At 47.4% G+C, this 17,500-nt stretch overlaps 1 protein-coding gene across 1 annotated transcript in view; it reads right to left on the minus strand.

Moving 5' to 3' along the window:
* Positions 1-17,500, minus strand: part of slit1a (slit homolog 1a) — a gene marked incomplete at both ends in the record, with an annotated part of 144,097 nt that overhangs the window by 67,033 nt on the left and 59,564 nt on the right. Inside the window, one exon of the mRNA XM_083658236.1 lies at positions 417-488. Within this exon, the coding sequence (XP_083514362.1) occupies positions 417-488 (72 nt within the window). The remainder of the gene's footprint in view (positions 1-416; positions 489-17,500) is intronic.

Consider the following 17,500-nt stretch of genomic DNA (forward strand, 5'->3'; position numbering starts at 1 on the left):
GAGTTATCTCCATACACTGTGCAGGGCTGGATAGGTGAGTTATCTCCATCATGCACTGTGCAGGGCTGGATAGGTGAGTTATCTCCATACACTGTGCAGGGCTGGATAGGTGAGTTATCTCCATCATGCACTGTGCAGGGCTGGATAGGTGAGTTATCTCCATACACTGTGCAGGGCTGGATAGGTGAGTTATCTCCATCATGCACTGTGCAGGGCTGGATAGGTGAGTTATCTCCATGCACCGTGCAGGGCTGGATAGGTGAGTTATCTCCATGCACCGTGCAGGGCTGGCCTGGTGAGTTATCTCCATGCACCGTGCAGGGCTGGCCTGGTGAGTTATCTCCATGCACCGTGCGGGGCTGGATAGGTGAGTTATCTCCATGCACCGTGCGGGGCTGGATAGGTGAGCTACTCACAGGTTCTTGATGTCCGTCGCTCCTCTGAATGCTTTCCTGGGGATGGACTGGATGAAGTTCTCACTCAGATCCCTGTGGAGACAGACAGCCAATAGGAAGGCATTATTATCACATCCAACTATTACCTCGATCTCCAATACCTCTATGTGTGGTGTGGTGTGTGTGTGTGTGTGTGTGTGTGTGTGTGTGTGTGTGTGTGTGTGTGTGTGTGTGTGTGTGTGTGTGTGTGTGTGTGTGTGTGTGTGTGTGTGTTTTTCACTACACATTTTTGAAATCAAGATGAACACATTTCGCCCATTTCCTCCTGTAAACGTTTGACTCCAAAACCCCACTGGTTAAAAATCTTGCTTTTCAAACAGGTTAATTCACACAAGTCTATTCTATATACAGTACGTGTCACTCCCTCACTTAGCACACTCATTGGTGCAGAATAGGAACCTAAGAGGTGTTCCCCCCCCCTCTCCAATCTGTGCCAAAAGCCAGAGGTGTGGCACTGCTCTACAGTGGAGTGGTTATTATATCATAATAATAATATTATGATATTATAGTGGCTGTATTATTATTATTATTATTCCGTGTTCACTCCTGCTATAATCTGCTCTCTGGTGCGTTGGCCATGCCACAGTGTGAGGTGTCCAGCTCACTGCCTGCCCACAGACCTCACAAACAAGGAACAGGGCAGCGACCAATCAGGGCTGCCAGCTGAGCCTGTGTGGGGCGGTTTGACTGGTAAGCCGCCGCACAAAGGACATTATCTTTCAGTAGGAGGCGCTGCCCGTGTGTGTGTCCAGCGCTTAGCCCTGGGTACAAACTAAGTGCTGGAAAAGTGCATGTGTGTGTGTGTGTGTGTGTGTGTGTCCAGCGCTTAGCCCTGGGTACAAACTAAGCGCTGGAAAAGTGCATGTGTGTGTGTGTGTCCAGCGCTTAGCCGTGGGTACAAACTAAGTGCTGGAACAGTGCATGTGTGTGTGTGTCCAGCGCTTAGCCGTGGGTACAAACTAAGCGCTGGAAAAGTGTGTGTGTGTGTGTGTGTCCAGCGCTTAGCCGTGGGTACAAACTAAGTGCTGGAACAGTGCATGTGTGTGTGTCCAGCGCTTAGCCGTGGGTACAAACTAAGTGCTGGAACAGTGCATGTGTGTGTGTGTCCAGCGCTTAGCCGTGGGTACAAACTAAGTGCTGGAAAAGTGTGTGTGTGTGTGTGGAGAGAGGTGGAGAGTGAGAGCTCTGAGAGAGCAGAGGGGAGGGTCAGAGAGGAGCGAGTGAGTGAAACACAAGTAGCCATAGTTTTAATTAGCCCAGTCTTTTGTCTGTTCTTTAAATGGTGTGCTAACCTCATTCAGAGAGGCTCTCTCTCTCTCTCTCTCTCTCTCTCTCTCTCTCTCTCTCTCTCTCTCTCTCTCTCTCTCTCTCTCTCTGCTAGGCCCCTGCCTGTGTTGGACAGACATAAACAGAGTACTTATGGTTGCTCACCCCCATGCCGTTGGAAGGAGGACACAAAACAGTCCTGGAGTTTCAGAGCAAAACACTGTTGCAGCAATTGAAGTGGATGGTGACTAGCATTTCAAACGTAAAAAAATAATAAAAAAAAATAATGGCATAATCCAAGTCTCTAGAAGCCCCGAGATGCCAAGTTGACTTGAAGAGACGTAATTTACACCCTGGTTTTAGTGGACATCTTCACTGTCCGTGAGCTCAAAGTCAAAAAGAGCCTGACTTTTTTTCCCCATTTGAAAGCTGGTCACCATCCAGAATGCTGCAACTTTTTTGTGGACTAATGAACTACAAAAATGACTTTGAATCAGGCATACATTCAGGCAGTGTCTCGTCATAAGATGCGTGGTCAATGGGTCAGCATGGGGGAAATAGTTAGCATATAGCTGCTAGTCCAGCCCAGGCAGATGGGATCGGGGATTCAACCACTGCAGTAAACGCACATCTGAACAAACGTCTATGTACCTGCACTTGAATCCCCAATCCCCAAGTCCTTTGGTGAGTCAGCCCATTGAGATAATATGGGGGGTTTCACCCCCCCCCCCCAGTCTAGTCTAGTCTCGCGCGCCCGCCATAGTAACAGTTTGTGTTTGCGTTCCCACACAGACCGACCGTATCTATGGGGGTGGTGAGTAGGCAATGACAGATTTGTCGTTTTTGGGTGAACTGTTCCTTTAAATTCAGTTCCCAAGAATCCCAAGAATCCCAAAACACATCAGATTCACACATACTGTCCTCTCTGGGTCATCCGTTCCTTTCCAGAACTTTTGGTTGGAATGACGATCATGGCACCACATGACCCACACGGGTTCAGCACGGCGTACAGTACACAAGAGGATAGCAAAACACCACGGGTGCCACAGTGGCTGTCTTGTGCAATCGTGAATGTGTGGTTGTGCTTTGATGGTGAAGCAGCAATTAAAACTGCAGGCCACTGCAAATACACCACAATTAAACATGGAATTTGGTGCGTTTGCTTTTGTTGTTGTTTTGAATACATTGAATCCAAGTCGACTGTTAAACCTCCACAAAGAATACATTGCACTGTTGTGTTTGAACATGCACGGTTCAGTGAATGATTCATGGGACGCATGGTTGCAAACATGAACGCACACATACACACACACACACACAGAAGCTAGGGCATGAACGCACACACACACACACACACAAGCTAGGTCATGACATGAACACACACACACACACACACAAGCTAGGGCATGACCTTATAAAGTTCAAGTTGCACCTTGGGAGTTGACTCTATGCGTGTGGTGTCTTGCCTCATCGTCACACTGTCATCTCGTTAACAGACAAGTGTGTACTTAACTCATTCAGTGCCAGCCACTTTTGGAGAACGGATGCTCCCAGTGCCAGAGTTTTCAGAGCGTTTTCAGTGATTTCTCGAGGCCCACAGAATATTGTGTGATATTACTATGTAAACACCGAACACGCACAAGAACGAGCTGGCTCTATTGTATCATCAGCAAAAAAAAGTTTATTGATACCATTTTCCGTTCTTTAGTTATGAGCCGGAGAAGATAGGTTGTTTTCAGCGTTTTCAGGCTTTTCAAATTATTAGCTGAGATAATCCGCCTTTTGTGAAATGCAGCATTTCAAGCACATTCACTGAGTCTGAAGATAATATTTTCTGATGTAGTGACGTAGTTGTTGTGTGATGCCCTGCGTGCACCACCCCCCTCCCCCCCTCCCCCCGTAAACTCCTCCCCACACTGCACACAGCCTCACGCAACCATTATATTTTCGGAGTGCTGCGTTTGTGTGCTGCTGTCGGCTCTCAGCGCTACAGCAGGGAAGAGCCAACCCGGATTGCTGAATGGTTTGGCGTCAGGGGCTGCTTTCCTGTCTGCTAATCGGGTGGAGAAACTATACAGACAGACAGACAGACAGACAGGGACAGAGGGGCTCAGTTGTGAGCGCGGATTGACTCCTGTTCGGAGCCAATGTCAGCTCCCGCGACAGAGCAAATGGCTCTGGGAGCATGCATCGGGTTGTCTTTGATCCACGGCTTTTAGGCTGTTTCTCGGACCTGTCTCTAATCTGGACTGCACCGAGCAAGCACTGTCGCCACCTAATGAGTCCGTAAAATAGGTTATACACCTCCAATAGCTACTATAGTTGTACAGGAGCTGCGGAAGGCTTTGATCGACGTCCCACCGTCAAAAAACGCATTGGACGTCGAAGGACGTCCGTGGCATTCTACGTCACTATTTAATTGGACGTCGAAGGACGTCCATGGCATTCAATGAGTTAACATGACACGAGGGGGAACGAGCGTCAAACGAGCGCCTTTCTCTCCTGAATCAACTGACAAAGAAGCCAATTATCCAGGTCCAATTATGTGAACAGCATCACATTCACACTATGTACACAGCAGCTTATAGAGCTGGCTGCTAGTCAAGCACAGCAACGCACAGGAACGAGCAGACGTGCGAGTGCACACACATACAGATGTACGCAAACACACAGTGACGCACGCACACGCACACAAACACACACGGACGCGCGTGCACACACACACACACACAAACACACACACACACACACACACGCACACAGAAAACCTATATTGAAAGAGAACATAAATATTCCATCTAATGACACGTTCTAATTTGACCATCTGAGGCTGAGCTTGAGTTTAATTTCCTCAGCAGACCTGCATAGCATCTGTTTTCACCAACATATTGGGTCAACACAGTTAGCAGGCAATTTAGCTAACTACACACAACAATAATGCCTCTGTGCCCGCAGTCTCTGCACATTTTGCAGGATAATATATCCCCAAACATCAAACCCACTTCATGTCTGCTAGCGGGCGAGCTAGCATGGGAGCCAGAGAGCCGTTGCTGCTGGCTCCATCTCCTTTGTTGTTGTCTTGGCAAAAACAGCCACAGTGCAGAGTTGAAAGCCGAGTCAGTCTGGCACCCAGGCTATATCGGTGCTTCTTATCACGCCGGCTCTCTGACAGGAATGTGTTTGTTCTACCTGGCCTGCTGCACTCTATCTGATCACTAATGACTGCTCTCACCTTCTCCTCACCCTGCTGCTACAAACACACCTCCACCTTCTCCTCACCCTGCTGCTACAAACACACCTCCACCTTCTCCTCACCCTGCAGCTACCAGCACCTTCTCCTCACCCTGCAGCTACCAGCACCTTCTCCTCACCCTGCAGCTACCAGCACCTTCTCCTCACCCTGCTGCTACAAACACACCTCCACCTTCTCCTCACCCTGCTGCTACAAACACACCTCCACCTTCTCCTCACCCTGCAGCTACCAGCACCTTCTCCTCACCCTGCTGCTACAAACACACCTCCACCTTCTCCTCACCCTGCTGCTACAAACACACCTCCACCTTCTCCTCACCCTGCAGCTACCAGCACCTTCTCCTCACCCTGCAGCTACCAGCACCTTCTCCTCACCCTGCAGCTACCAGCACCTTCTCCTCACCCTGCTGCTACAAACACACCTCCACCTTCTCCTCACCCTGCTGCTACAAACACACCTCCACCTTCTCCTCACCCTGCTGCTACCAGTACCTTCTCCTCACCCTGCAGCTACCAGCACCTTCTCCTCACCCTGCAGCTACCAGCACCTTCTCCTCACCCTGCAGCTACCAGCACCTTCTCCTCACCCTGCTGCTACCAGTACCTTCTCCTCACCCTGCAGCTACCAGCACCTTCTCCTCACCCTGCAGCTACCAGCACCTTCTGCTCACCCTGCTGCTACAAACACACCTCCACCTTCTCCTCACCCTGCAGCTACCAGTACCTTCTCCTCACCCTGCTGCTACAAACACACCTCCACCTTCTCCTCACCCTGCTGCTACCAGCACCTTCTCCTCACCCTGCTACTACAAACACACCTCCACCTTCTCCTCACCCTGCAGCTACCAGCACCTTCTCCTCACCCTGCTGCTACCAGCACCTTCTCCTCACCCTGCAGCTACCAGCACCTTCTCCTCACCCTGCAGCTACCAGCACCTTCTCCTCACCCTGCTGCTACCAGCACCTTCTCCTCACCCTGCTGCTACCAGCACCTTCTCCTCACCCTGCAGCTACCAGCACCTTCTCCTCACCCTGCAGCTACCAGCACCTTCTCCTCACCCTGCAGCTACCAGCACCTTCTCCTCACCCTGCAGCTACCAGCACCTTCTGCTCACCCTGCTGCTACCAGCACCTTCTCCTCACCCTGCAGCTACCAGCACCTTCTCCTCACCCTGCAGCTACCAGCACCTTCTCCTCACCCTGCAGCTACCAGCACCTTCTCCTCACCCTGCAGCTACCAGCACCTTCTCCTCACCCTGCAGCTACCAGCACCTTCTCCTCACCCTGCAGCTACCAGCACCTTCTCCTCACCCTGCAGCTACCAGCACCTTCTCCTCACCCTGCAGCTACCAGTACCTTCTCCTCACCCTGCTGCTACCAGCACCTTCTCCTCACCCTGCAGCTACCAGCACCTTCTCCTCACCCTGCTGCTACCAGCACCTTCTCCTCACCCTGCTGCTACCAGCACCTTCTCCTCACCCTGCAGCTACCAGCACCTTCTCCTCACCCTGCTGCTACCAGCACCTTCTGCTCACCCTGCTGCTACCAGCACCTTCTCCTCACCCTGCAGCTACCAGCACCTTCTGCTCACCCTGCTGCTACCAGCACCTTCTCCTCACCCTGCAGCTACCAGCACCTTCTCCTCACCCTGCAGCTACCAGCACCTTCTCCTCACCCTGCAGCTACCAGCACCTTCTCCTCACCCTGCAGCTACCAGCACCTTCTCCTCACCCTGCAGCTACCAGCACCTTCTCCTCACCCTGCAGCTACCAGCACCTTCTCCTCACCCTGCAGCTACCAGCACCTTCTCCTCACCCTGCTGCTACCAGCACCTTCTCCTCACCCTGCAGCTACCAGCACCTTCTCCTCACCCTGCTGCTACCAGCACCTTCTCCTCACCCTGCAGCTACCAGCACCTTCTCCTCACCCTGCTGCTACAAATGTGTGTGTGTGTGTGTGTGTGTGTGTGTGTGGTATGTGTGTGTGTGTGTGTGTGTGTGTGTGTGTGTGTGTGTGTGTGTGTGCGCGCGTTTGCTCCTGCGTTATGATAACGGATTGCTGTGCTAGAACAGAATGATGAGTGTGCCAGGGGCTAGGTGCTAGGTGAGAGACAGACAGAGAGAGAGACAGACAGAGAGACAGACAGGGAAAGATACAGACAGAGAGAGAGAGAGACAGTGTGCCAGGGGCTAGGTGCTAGGAGAGAGACAGACAGAGAGAGAGACAGACAGAGAGAGAGACAGAGAGAGAGACAGACAGAGAGACAGACAGGGAAAGAGACAGACAGAGAGAGAGAGAGACAGTGTGCCAGGGGCTAGGTGCTAGGAGAGAGACAGACAGAGAGAGAGACAGACAGAGAGAGAGACAGACAGAGAGAGAGAGAGACAGTGTGCCAGGGGCTACAGTAGGTGCTAGGAGAGAGAGAGAGAGACAGAGAGAGAGAGACAGTGTGCCAGGGGCTAGGTGCTAGGAGAGAGACAGACAGAGAGAGAGACAGAGAGAGACAGACAGAGAGACCGAGAGACATTAAAAAAAATGTGGATGCAAGACGAGGCAGGAAGGTTCTGACAATATGAATACAATGCTATGTGTGTAAGTACTAATGAAAGCACTAGGGTGGAATCCACACACTAAAACCCCCCATAATCCTGTTAGCACGCTATAACACGATTGGCTGGCGCCTCTATACGCTCCCACTTATGGTGTTGTTTGATTGGATTAGATGCTGAGGTCGTGGGAGGTTGAGCTGAAATTGTATGTTAGTCCCGGGACAGTGTGTGTCCAGAAACACAACTATGACCAACCTTAATGATGCCATCTACTGCCAGGAACACTCGCTTTCTCTCACTGACTTATACGGCCTCTCTCCCCCTGCCTGGGTCCCTCTCTGCCCCTGCCTGGGTCCCTCTCTCGCCCTGCCTGGGTCCCTCTCTCCCCCTGCCTGGGTCCCTCTCTGCCCGTACCATGGTCCCTCTCTCCCTGCCATGGTCCCTTTCTGCCCCTGCCTGGGTCCCTCTCTCCCCCTGCCTGGGTCCCTCTCTGCCCCTGCCTGGGTCCCTCTCTGCCCCAGCCTGGGTCCCTCTCTGCCCCTGCCTGGGTCCCTCTCTCCCCCTGCCATGGTCCCTCTCTTGCCCTGCCTGGGTCCCTCTCTCCCCCTGCCATGGTCCCTCTCTCCCCCTGCCATGGTCCCTCTCTCCCCCTGCCTGGGTCCCTCTCTCCCTGCCTGGGTCCCTCTCGCCTGTGTCACATCTAACAGAATAATCACAGTGGTCTTGGTTTGGAGTCTGCAGTCTTCTGTGTTCTTTAAGGATTTATCGGCTGCTTCGACTCCTCCAGGAGCCAGAGAGCGATATTAAATTTAGCAACTCTACATTTCCGCATTTACACATTCTCAAAACGGCAAACAGGACATTTCTGTGGGAGAGCGAACTGTATTTTACATAGTCTGTGGTCGCCCCTCACTGCTATTTTCTAAGCTCAGCTCCGACTGTGTCGGCTTGGAGATATTTGACATTTTCGATTAGTTTGGAAGCAGATTTTCGGGGAAGCGCTGATCCTTTTAAAAAGCACAGTCACCACAAGGAGGCCACCAATGGTCTCCATCACCAAGTCTGGATTATAAATCTAATTTTGTGGCCCTTCAGCTCAGTGCATCACTTGACACACAGGCCCAAACATATAAACACAACAACATCTGGAATCAACAACCCAAACTGGCATGGACAGAGGAGACCCCCGTCAGGGTTCCACATCTTACTCAACATCAAATTCAAGGACTTTTCTCAAGGGCTCAATTCCCTCACATTCAAGGAGCCAACACAGTCTAGTTTGAGACACAGATCAAGGTTAATGACTTTAGAATTTTTATAGTGAGAAGAACCAGCAGGCTTGGCAGACACTCACAGACAATTAAAATGAGGCTTGAATATGTGAACACTTCTTAATTGTGCTGTTACACATTAAAAGTAAAAAAAAAAAAAAATCTAAATAACTTACATTTCTATTCTTGCACAAAACATATACATTTAAGCACTTTCAATGGCTATCACTATTCTCCAAAACTTTCCAGGCCTTGATTTTTCTCTTTCAAATTCCCAAACTCTCAACGAGTCGTCGTGGGAACCCTGCCTCCTCAGAAGATCCTGCCTGTGTGTGTGTGTGTGTGTGTGTGTGTGTGTGTGTGTGTGTGTGACTGTGTGTGTGTGTGTGTGTGTGTGTGTGTGTGTGTGTGTGTGTGTGTATGTGTGTGTGTGTGTGTGTGTGTGTGTGTGTGTGTGTGGGTGTGTGTGTGTGTGTGTGTGTGTATGTGTGTTGCTGTGTTACTTCAGGCTTGGCCAGCCTTGGGGTCTGTGCTGTTATCAGATGGTGAAGCGTAGCAGAGCAGACGCCGGGCAGACAGAGTTAAGTAGCAGCAGCAGCAGAGTTCATAACCTCCAGGCTCTCCTCGGCTCCGCTCAGCCCAGCTCTGTTCAGCCTTAATGGATCCATGGAAGCCATCAGAGCCACACGGCCCTCCTTCCTACACACTCATTATACACTCTGCTATGTAGATCTACTACCCCCAGGCAGGCATGGCTGCAGCCTCCAGCGCCGGGTCCAGGCCCGGTGCTGTAATGATGTCAGACCCACACAGCCTGTGTTTCCTTATTTCCTGCACACAGCATGCCTAGCGCTGCTTTTTCATTACAGGTGTCTGTGTGTGTGTGACTGACTGACTGACTGAGTGAGTGAGAATGAATATCTCTATTGCCTACAACACGCATGCTAGCGCTCATATTAGCCTGGAGCTGGTCTAGATTGACCTTAATGCAGTGCAGTCCTCCTCCAGTTGGCCAGTGGGTTCATTAACTGTCGCCTGGCGCTCTGTTGCTGACGTCGCTCACAGTTCATTCCCATTGTGGCGCTAATGATGAGGTCACACACATGTTTTCAGCCGTATCCTTTGTTGTTTGGAGCGACAGTCTCTCTCCAACACGCTCGTGTGGCGGCAAAGTCCTTTCAGGTTGTATAGTAAGACGCCACACAATGGTTTTCAAGTTGCTTTGACAATTGGATAAACTCAGTCACTGATATGCCCGTTTACAACAATCCCCACTCTTAAGTCGATATCGGGGTATAATTAGCAAGCAACGTTATCAGACATAGCTTAAGGCGCCTGGGCTGGAGATTAGCCACCGCTCTGAAGCTAATGTCTGGTTCCTGTCTGATTCACATCATTAACCTCTGATCTGTATCTCAGCGCATGGCACTAATAATACTGTACACACACAACTCAAACTTTCTCATTCGGCGTGACACAAGTGCATACTGTGGGTGTGATGTTAGTTAATCCCACCATTCATAAAGTCTTTTTTTTATGGTAAATCACGCAGCGTCAAATCCTTTAATTTTTATTTCAGAGAAGCAAACCAGTTGGAGGCCACAGTGGAACCAGCTGCCCCAGGGACAGATAGCCTTGTCTGGGCTCCACACAGGCAGTGGAGGTCTGGAGCCATTCTTATGCTGTGGCGGCTGATATAGAACTTGCTAATGCACACATGAATACATGCACATTTACACACATATGCACACATGTGCACGTGGCACGTATGCACGCTAACACAAACAATGGGCTCTTTCATATCCCAGAGATTTCATAAGCCCTGCTCAGTCGGTTGATGAGAGCGGTTGACGCTGTGGATCGTAAATCTGACTGCTGGGACGGGACGTGCCGATGTTCTAATGAGCCGGTTTCAAAGGTTTTTCACTGAGGGGAAAATACAAACACGTTGAATTGTCTCAGAGCAGCAAACACAATGCAAGCTGCCACCCCAGGACCTTTTATAGAGGCCTGCTGCAATGCTATGCTAGCCTGCATTGCATTGTGGGCTCTCCTTCAATCATTGTTATAGTCAAGTCACTATATCTCAAGTCCAAGTGGAGTCTCAAGTCCCCAGTGTTCCAATCCACGAGTCCAAGTCTGAGTGACCAAAGAAGAGTCTGAGTCCAAGTTGAGTCCCCATTACCCGAGTCCGAGTCCGGAGTTACTGAACATGAGCGTAAATAGTGTACAAAAAACTGTATTAATACAACTATAAATAGCTCTCTCTCTCTCTCTCTCTCTCTCTCTCTCTCTCTCTCTCTCTCTCTCTCTCTCTCTCTCTCTCTCTCTCTCTCTCTCCTCTCTCTCTCTCTCTCTCTCTCTCTCTCTCTCTCTCTCTCTCTCTCTCTCGTATGAGTATAGTGGGAACCTGGTGATTGTCCCAGGCCCCTCCATTACCAGAGCTCTTTGCCTTCTCGCTGAAGTCTCCTGCAGTGCCCCGCCCATCTCTGCATTCCAACTGCCAACAGCATGTGCTTGAACACATGTAGAACATCTCTACACACTGGCAGGCTAAAACAATGCACTCCCTCTCACGCTCTCAATGCACAGTGAAACGCTGTCCAGAAGAAAGACGCCCTGCAATGTGATCTCACTTCCATTTCCCACTGATTAGATTTAACAATGAGAAGTGACCTTTGACCCCCCCGAACAGAGGTGCTAGGTAGTGTCCTCTAGAGAGAGAGTGGCGTCAGCACAGAGGACCAAAATGCGAGACTCATTAGCCAATGAACAGCCAGGAATGGGTCTCGCGCTACTTTTGCATGCTAAAATAAAGCTGATAATGTACAATTTGATTCAAGGGATGAAAAACCCTTTCAGAGTACAACACAAACTGTCTATTTTGCTGCAACTCGACAGTGCTGCTTAATCCAGGACCTTACTTCCTGGAACTCTTGAGAGTAAAAAACTGGTCCATTGGAGTGAATGGAGATGTCGGGACTCTTCTATCTACATGGCTCTGGTGCTAGGTATGTTGCCGTGTGAGTGCATTTAGTGCAAGTATGTGCAGCCAGAGTGGTGTATTTGTTTTCTCGATGGCACGATAAGAGGATGTTTAGTCTTAGCAAAATGCTCCTAATTCTACTCTTCCATTTAAAGAGGGAGGGGGGGGGGGGGGGAGAGGCAGAGAGAACGTGTCTGATTATGTACTCGTTAAGACAGTTAATGAGGTGTGTTAAGGCTGCTCAGAGAATGGCCGTGTGTTTGCCACTAACTGCTAACTACTTTCTTCCTCCCTTCACAGTAAAAACCCACAAGTACACACACACACACACACAAACACGTAAACAACCACACACAAACTTGGCTTAACCTTGAAACATGCCTACAAATGAAGCAAGATATAAACAGCACATAAAAGATCCACATATCAAATTAATAGAGCAATTAAATAGACTGCTCCTGATTGCCTTGTGTGCACCGGCATGCAAGCAAAGTGTTGTGTGCAGCACATGCAGAGATGGGAAAAGTACACACATTCTGTACTTAAGTAGAAGTACAGTTGTTACTTGTGTAAAAAAAAAAAACTCTGGTAAAAGTACAAGTACCGATTCAACTATTTACTCAAGTAAAAGTAAAAAAAAGTACAGGCTCTGAAATGTACTCAAAGAGTAAAAGTAAAAATTATTTTTACTGGATGTTTCTGTGCAAACTAAGCTAACTGAACCTCACGTCATATTAATAATATAATTGGAAGACTATTGAACTTAAAATATCTATTTAGGAATTTTAGTCAAATAAAAATGGCTGGAGGATGTATATTAAATATAAATACAGTATATTCAAGTGACAGAAGGCAATCCTTTGATCTGAAACAAGAGGGGAGTGATTTCAGCGGGACAACTTTCAAACTGCAAAGCTATTGGTTGCAATTGAAGTTTTTTTTTGTACACCCAATCACAGTAAAATAATAATAATAATAATAATAATAAATCGATAATAATAAAAACAATAAACAGGCAGGTAATGATGCCACTGCAGTTGTGGTGTTGACTGGTCTTGAAATGAAATCCGAGTCCGGCTTGTCCGAGACAGAGTCAAGACCAAGACCGAGACGAGACAGAGACCATCAAACTGTGGTCTGGAGAGCAGTCTTGACCTTCCAGTCTCTAAATAGTGGAGTATTGAATACTGCTGTACCAGCAGCTCTCATGTACACAAGGCATGCTGGAGCGAGAGAAAATACCCTTACGTGTCAGTGAGGAGTGTAGGGCTGTGAAATTCATCACATTTTGATCTCAATTGGCTTCTCAAAGTTATGGGGGAAAAAAGATAATCAAGACAAAACAAAAAAAAATTAGGCTATTTATTTATCTATTTGTGTTTTTTCTTTTGCTTTATTTTCCAAGTTGGATAAATGCATGATGTTGCTACGGCGTATGCTGCCAAAGACAATGATCGTGATGTCAATATTAGTCAAAATCATGGTGATGATGATGTCCGCCATACTGGAGCAACCGTGTAGCTGAGCAGTGTATGACATGTACATAAGGGCCAGTGTATGACATGTACATGAGGGCCAGTGTATGACATGTACATAAGGGCCAGTGTATGACATGTACATGAGGGCCAGTGTATGACATGTACATGAGGGCCAGTGTATGACATGTACATAAGGGCCAGTGTATGACATGTACATAAGGGCCAGTGTATGACATGTACATAAGGGCCAGTGTATGACATGTACATAAGGGCCAGTGTATGACATGTACATGAGGGCCAGTGTATGACATGTACATAAGGGCCAGTGTATGACATGTACATAAGGGCCAGTGTATGACATGTACATAAGGGCCAGTGTATGACATGTACATGAGGGCCAGTGTATGACATGTACATGAGGGCCAGTGTATGACATGTACATAAGGGCCAGTGTATGACATGTACATAAGGGCCAGTGTATGACATGTACATGAGGGCCAGTGTATGACATGTACATAAGGGCCAGTGTATGACATGTACATGAGGGCCAGTGTATGACATGTACATAAGGGCCAGTGTATGACATGTACATGAGGGCCAGTGTATGACATGTACATGAGGGCCAGTGTATGACATGTACATGAGGGCCAGTGTATGACATGTACATAAGGGCCAGTGTATGACATGTACATAAGGGCCAGTGTATGACATGTACATAAGGGCCAGTGTATGACATGTACATGAGGGCCAGTGTATGACATGTACATAAGGGCCAGTGTATGACATGTACATGAGGGCCAGTGTATGACATGTACATAAGGGCCAGTGTATGACATGTACATGAGGGCCAGTGTATGACATGTACATGAGGGCCAGTGTATGACATGTACATGAGGGCCAGTGTATGACATGTACATGAGGGCCAGTGTATGACATGTACATGAGGGCCAGTGTATGACATGTACATAAGGGCCAGTGTATGACATGTACATAAGGGCCAGTGTATGACATGTACATGAGGGCCAGTGTATGACATGTACATAAGGGCCAGTGTATGACATGTACATGAGGGCCAGTGTATGACATGTACATAAGGGCCAGTGTATGACATGTACATAAGGGCCAGTGTATGACATGTACATGAGGGCCAGTGTATGACATGTACATAAGGGCCAGTGTATGACATGTACATAAGGGCCAGTGTATGACATGTACATAAGGGCCAGTGTATGACATGTACATAAGGGCCAGTGTATGACATGTACATGAGGGCCAGTGTATGACATGTACATAAGGGCCAGTGTATGACATGTACATGAGGGCCAGTGTATGACATGTACATGAGGGCCAGTGTATGACATGTACATAAGGGCCAGTGTATGACATGTACATGAGGGCCAGTGTATGACATGTACATAAGGGCCAGTGTATGACATGTACATAAGGGCCAGTGTATGACATGTACATAAGGGCCAGTGTATGACATGTACATAAGGGCCAGTGTATGACATGTACATAAGGGCCAGTGTATGACATGTACATAAGGGCCAGTGTATGACATGTACATGAGGGCCAGTGTATGACATGTACATAAGGGCCAGTGTATGACATGTACATAAGGGCCAGTGTATGACATGTACATAAGGGCCAGTGTATGACATGTACATAAGGGCCAGTGTATGACATGTACATGAGGGCCAGTGTATGACATGTACATAAGGGCCAGTGTATGACATGTACATAAGGGCCAGTGTATGACATGTACATAAGGGCCAGTGTATGACATGTACATAAGGGCCAGTGTATGACATGTACATGAGGGCCAGTGTATGACATGTACATAAGGGCCAGTGTATGACATGTACATGAGGGCCAGTGTATGACATGTACATAAGGGCCAGTGTATGACATGTACATGAGGGCCAGTGTATGACATGTACATGAGGGCCAGTGTATGACATGTACATAAGGGCCAGTGTATGACATGTACATAAGGGCCAGTGTATGACATGTACATGAGGGCCAGTGTATGACATGTACATAAGGGCCAGTGTATGACATGTACATGAGGACCAGTGTATGACATGTACATAAGGGCCAGTGTATGACATGTACATGAGGGCCAGTGTATGACATGTACATGAGGGCCAGTGTATGACATGTACATGAGGGCCAGTGTATGACATGTACATGAGGGCCAGTGTATGACATGTACATGAGGGCCAGTGTATGACATGTACATGAGGGCCAGTGTATGACATGTACATGAGGGCCAGTGTATGACATGTACATAAGGGCCAGTGTATGACATGTACATAAGGGCCAGTGTATGACATGTACATAAGGGCCAGTGTATGACATGTACATGAGGGCCAGTGTATGACATGTACATAAGGGCCAGTGTATGACATGTACATAAGGGCCAGTGTATGACATGTACATGAGGGCCAGTGTATGACATGTACATAAGGGCCAGTGTATGACATGTACATAAGGGCCAGTGTATGACATGTACATGAGGGCCAGTGTATGACATGTACATAAGGGCCAGTGTATGACATGTACATAAGGGCCAGTGTATGACATGTACATAAGGGCCAGTGTATGACATGTACATGAGGGCCAGTGTATGACATGTACATAAGGGCCAGTTGGAGCAGGTGTGCAAGTCAGGGAGTTTAATGACGGCTTCATCAGAGCGAAGGTTCAGCCTCCTGCTTAATGAGCCATGTCTGTGGAGGAGCTCCACGCTGACTGAGAGGGAGGCAAGGTTACAGAGGCAGAAGAGGGGGAGGTGGACTCATACAGTCTGGAGGGAGATATTATCAGCTGATTAAGACTCTTAACTGACTCTTAATGGGGTCATGACTGCACAGAGACTACTTAATTCAACCCAGCCCAAAGAAAAACCAACGACTTGGCTAATGCACTGTGTGTCTACGGGAGGGTATCACCACTCATTTCCCCATTCAATACGATACGATATTGATATTTCAGTTACAATACCAATTTTGTTTGGCTATGAAAGAGATTCCAATAGAAACCTTTATCTTTCCTCTTCCCATAGAAAAGGCATTATATTAAAATTAGGGGTGCACCGATCACGTTTTTTGCCACCGATCACCGATTGCCGATCGCCTATGGGAAATATCTGCCCAACCGTTCATCGACCGATCACCGATTACTAGGGGTGTCACAATATATCGTCCCACGAAATTTCGCGATAGTAAAACGTCACGATATGTATCGTTGAGATGAAATCTCATATCGTGATTTTTTTTTTTTTTTTTTTTTTTCCCCCCCCCCAAAAGTAGACAAAGAAACGTCTTTGTTTGTTGAAGTTCAATGTGTGGAAAGTAGTTCAGTTGAACAAGTCTCTGAAGAGACACATGAGAAGTTATACAGGAGAGAAACCATTCAATTGAGTTTCTGGCAAAACTGTTTACTTGACAGGAAAAACTGAAGATGCATAAAAAATAGACTAAGAAAAGTCTTGTTGTTTGAGTTTGAAGAAAAACTGAAGATGCATAATGAGAATTTATACTGCTGAGAAACCTTTTAGTTCAAAGTAAATCTAAGTGACGGTGTAACTCATTCTATTTCAAGATAAGCCTTATCTCCAATCTCATGTTTTTTCTAGTTGTTATTGTAATAACAATTTCCCACAACAGCATGTTTTGTATTTGTGCATTTAAAATAAAATACTACTTTTCCAGTCATATATTGTCATTATTCAAGTTTAAAAAAATATTGTTAAAATCGTATCGTATCGTATCGTTATCGTGAACCCAGTATCGTGATACGTATCGTATCGTGAACTGAGTGTATCGTGACACCCCTACCGATTACCGATATATAAACTCCTCAAAGAAAGTTTGGAAACGTTATTTTAGGTCGATTATTTCTCCCCTTTAATAATACCAATTGGCATTGTATTTTATATCGTTGGAAAGCCTGATTAGTGATAGGGCTTTTTTATATAAAAAAAAAATATATATATATATATATATATATATATATATATATATATATATATATATATATATATATATATATGTATGTAAAAAAATATCGGCAATCCGCCAAAATATCGGCAATCAGCCGATCGCATATTTGAGGTCAAAATCGGCCGTTACAGATTGCTTGCCGATCGATCGCTGCACCCCTAATTAAAATATCGATATTGGGATTTACGAATCAATATCAGTTCCTTCAAATGAATATCGAGTCGATATCGATATAT

The sequence above is a fragment of the Poromitra crassiceps genome, assembly GCF_964638095.1.
Source record: "Poromitra crassiceps genome assembly, chromosome: 22".
Taxonomy (NCBI): Eukaryota; Metazoa; Chordata; class Actinopteri; order Beryciformes; family Melamphaidae; genus Poromitra; species Poromitra crassiceps.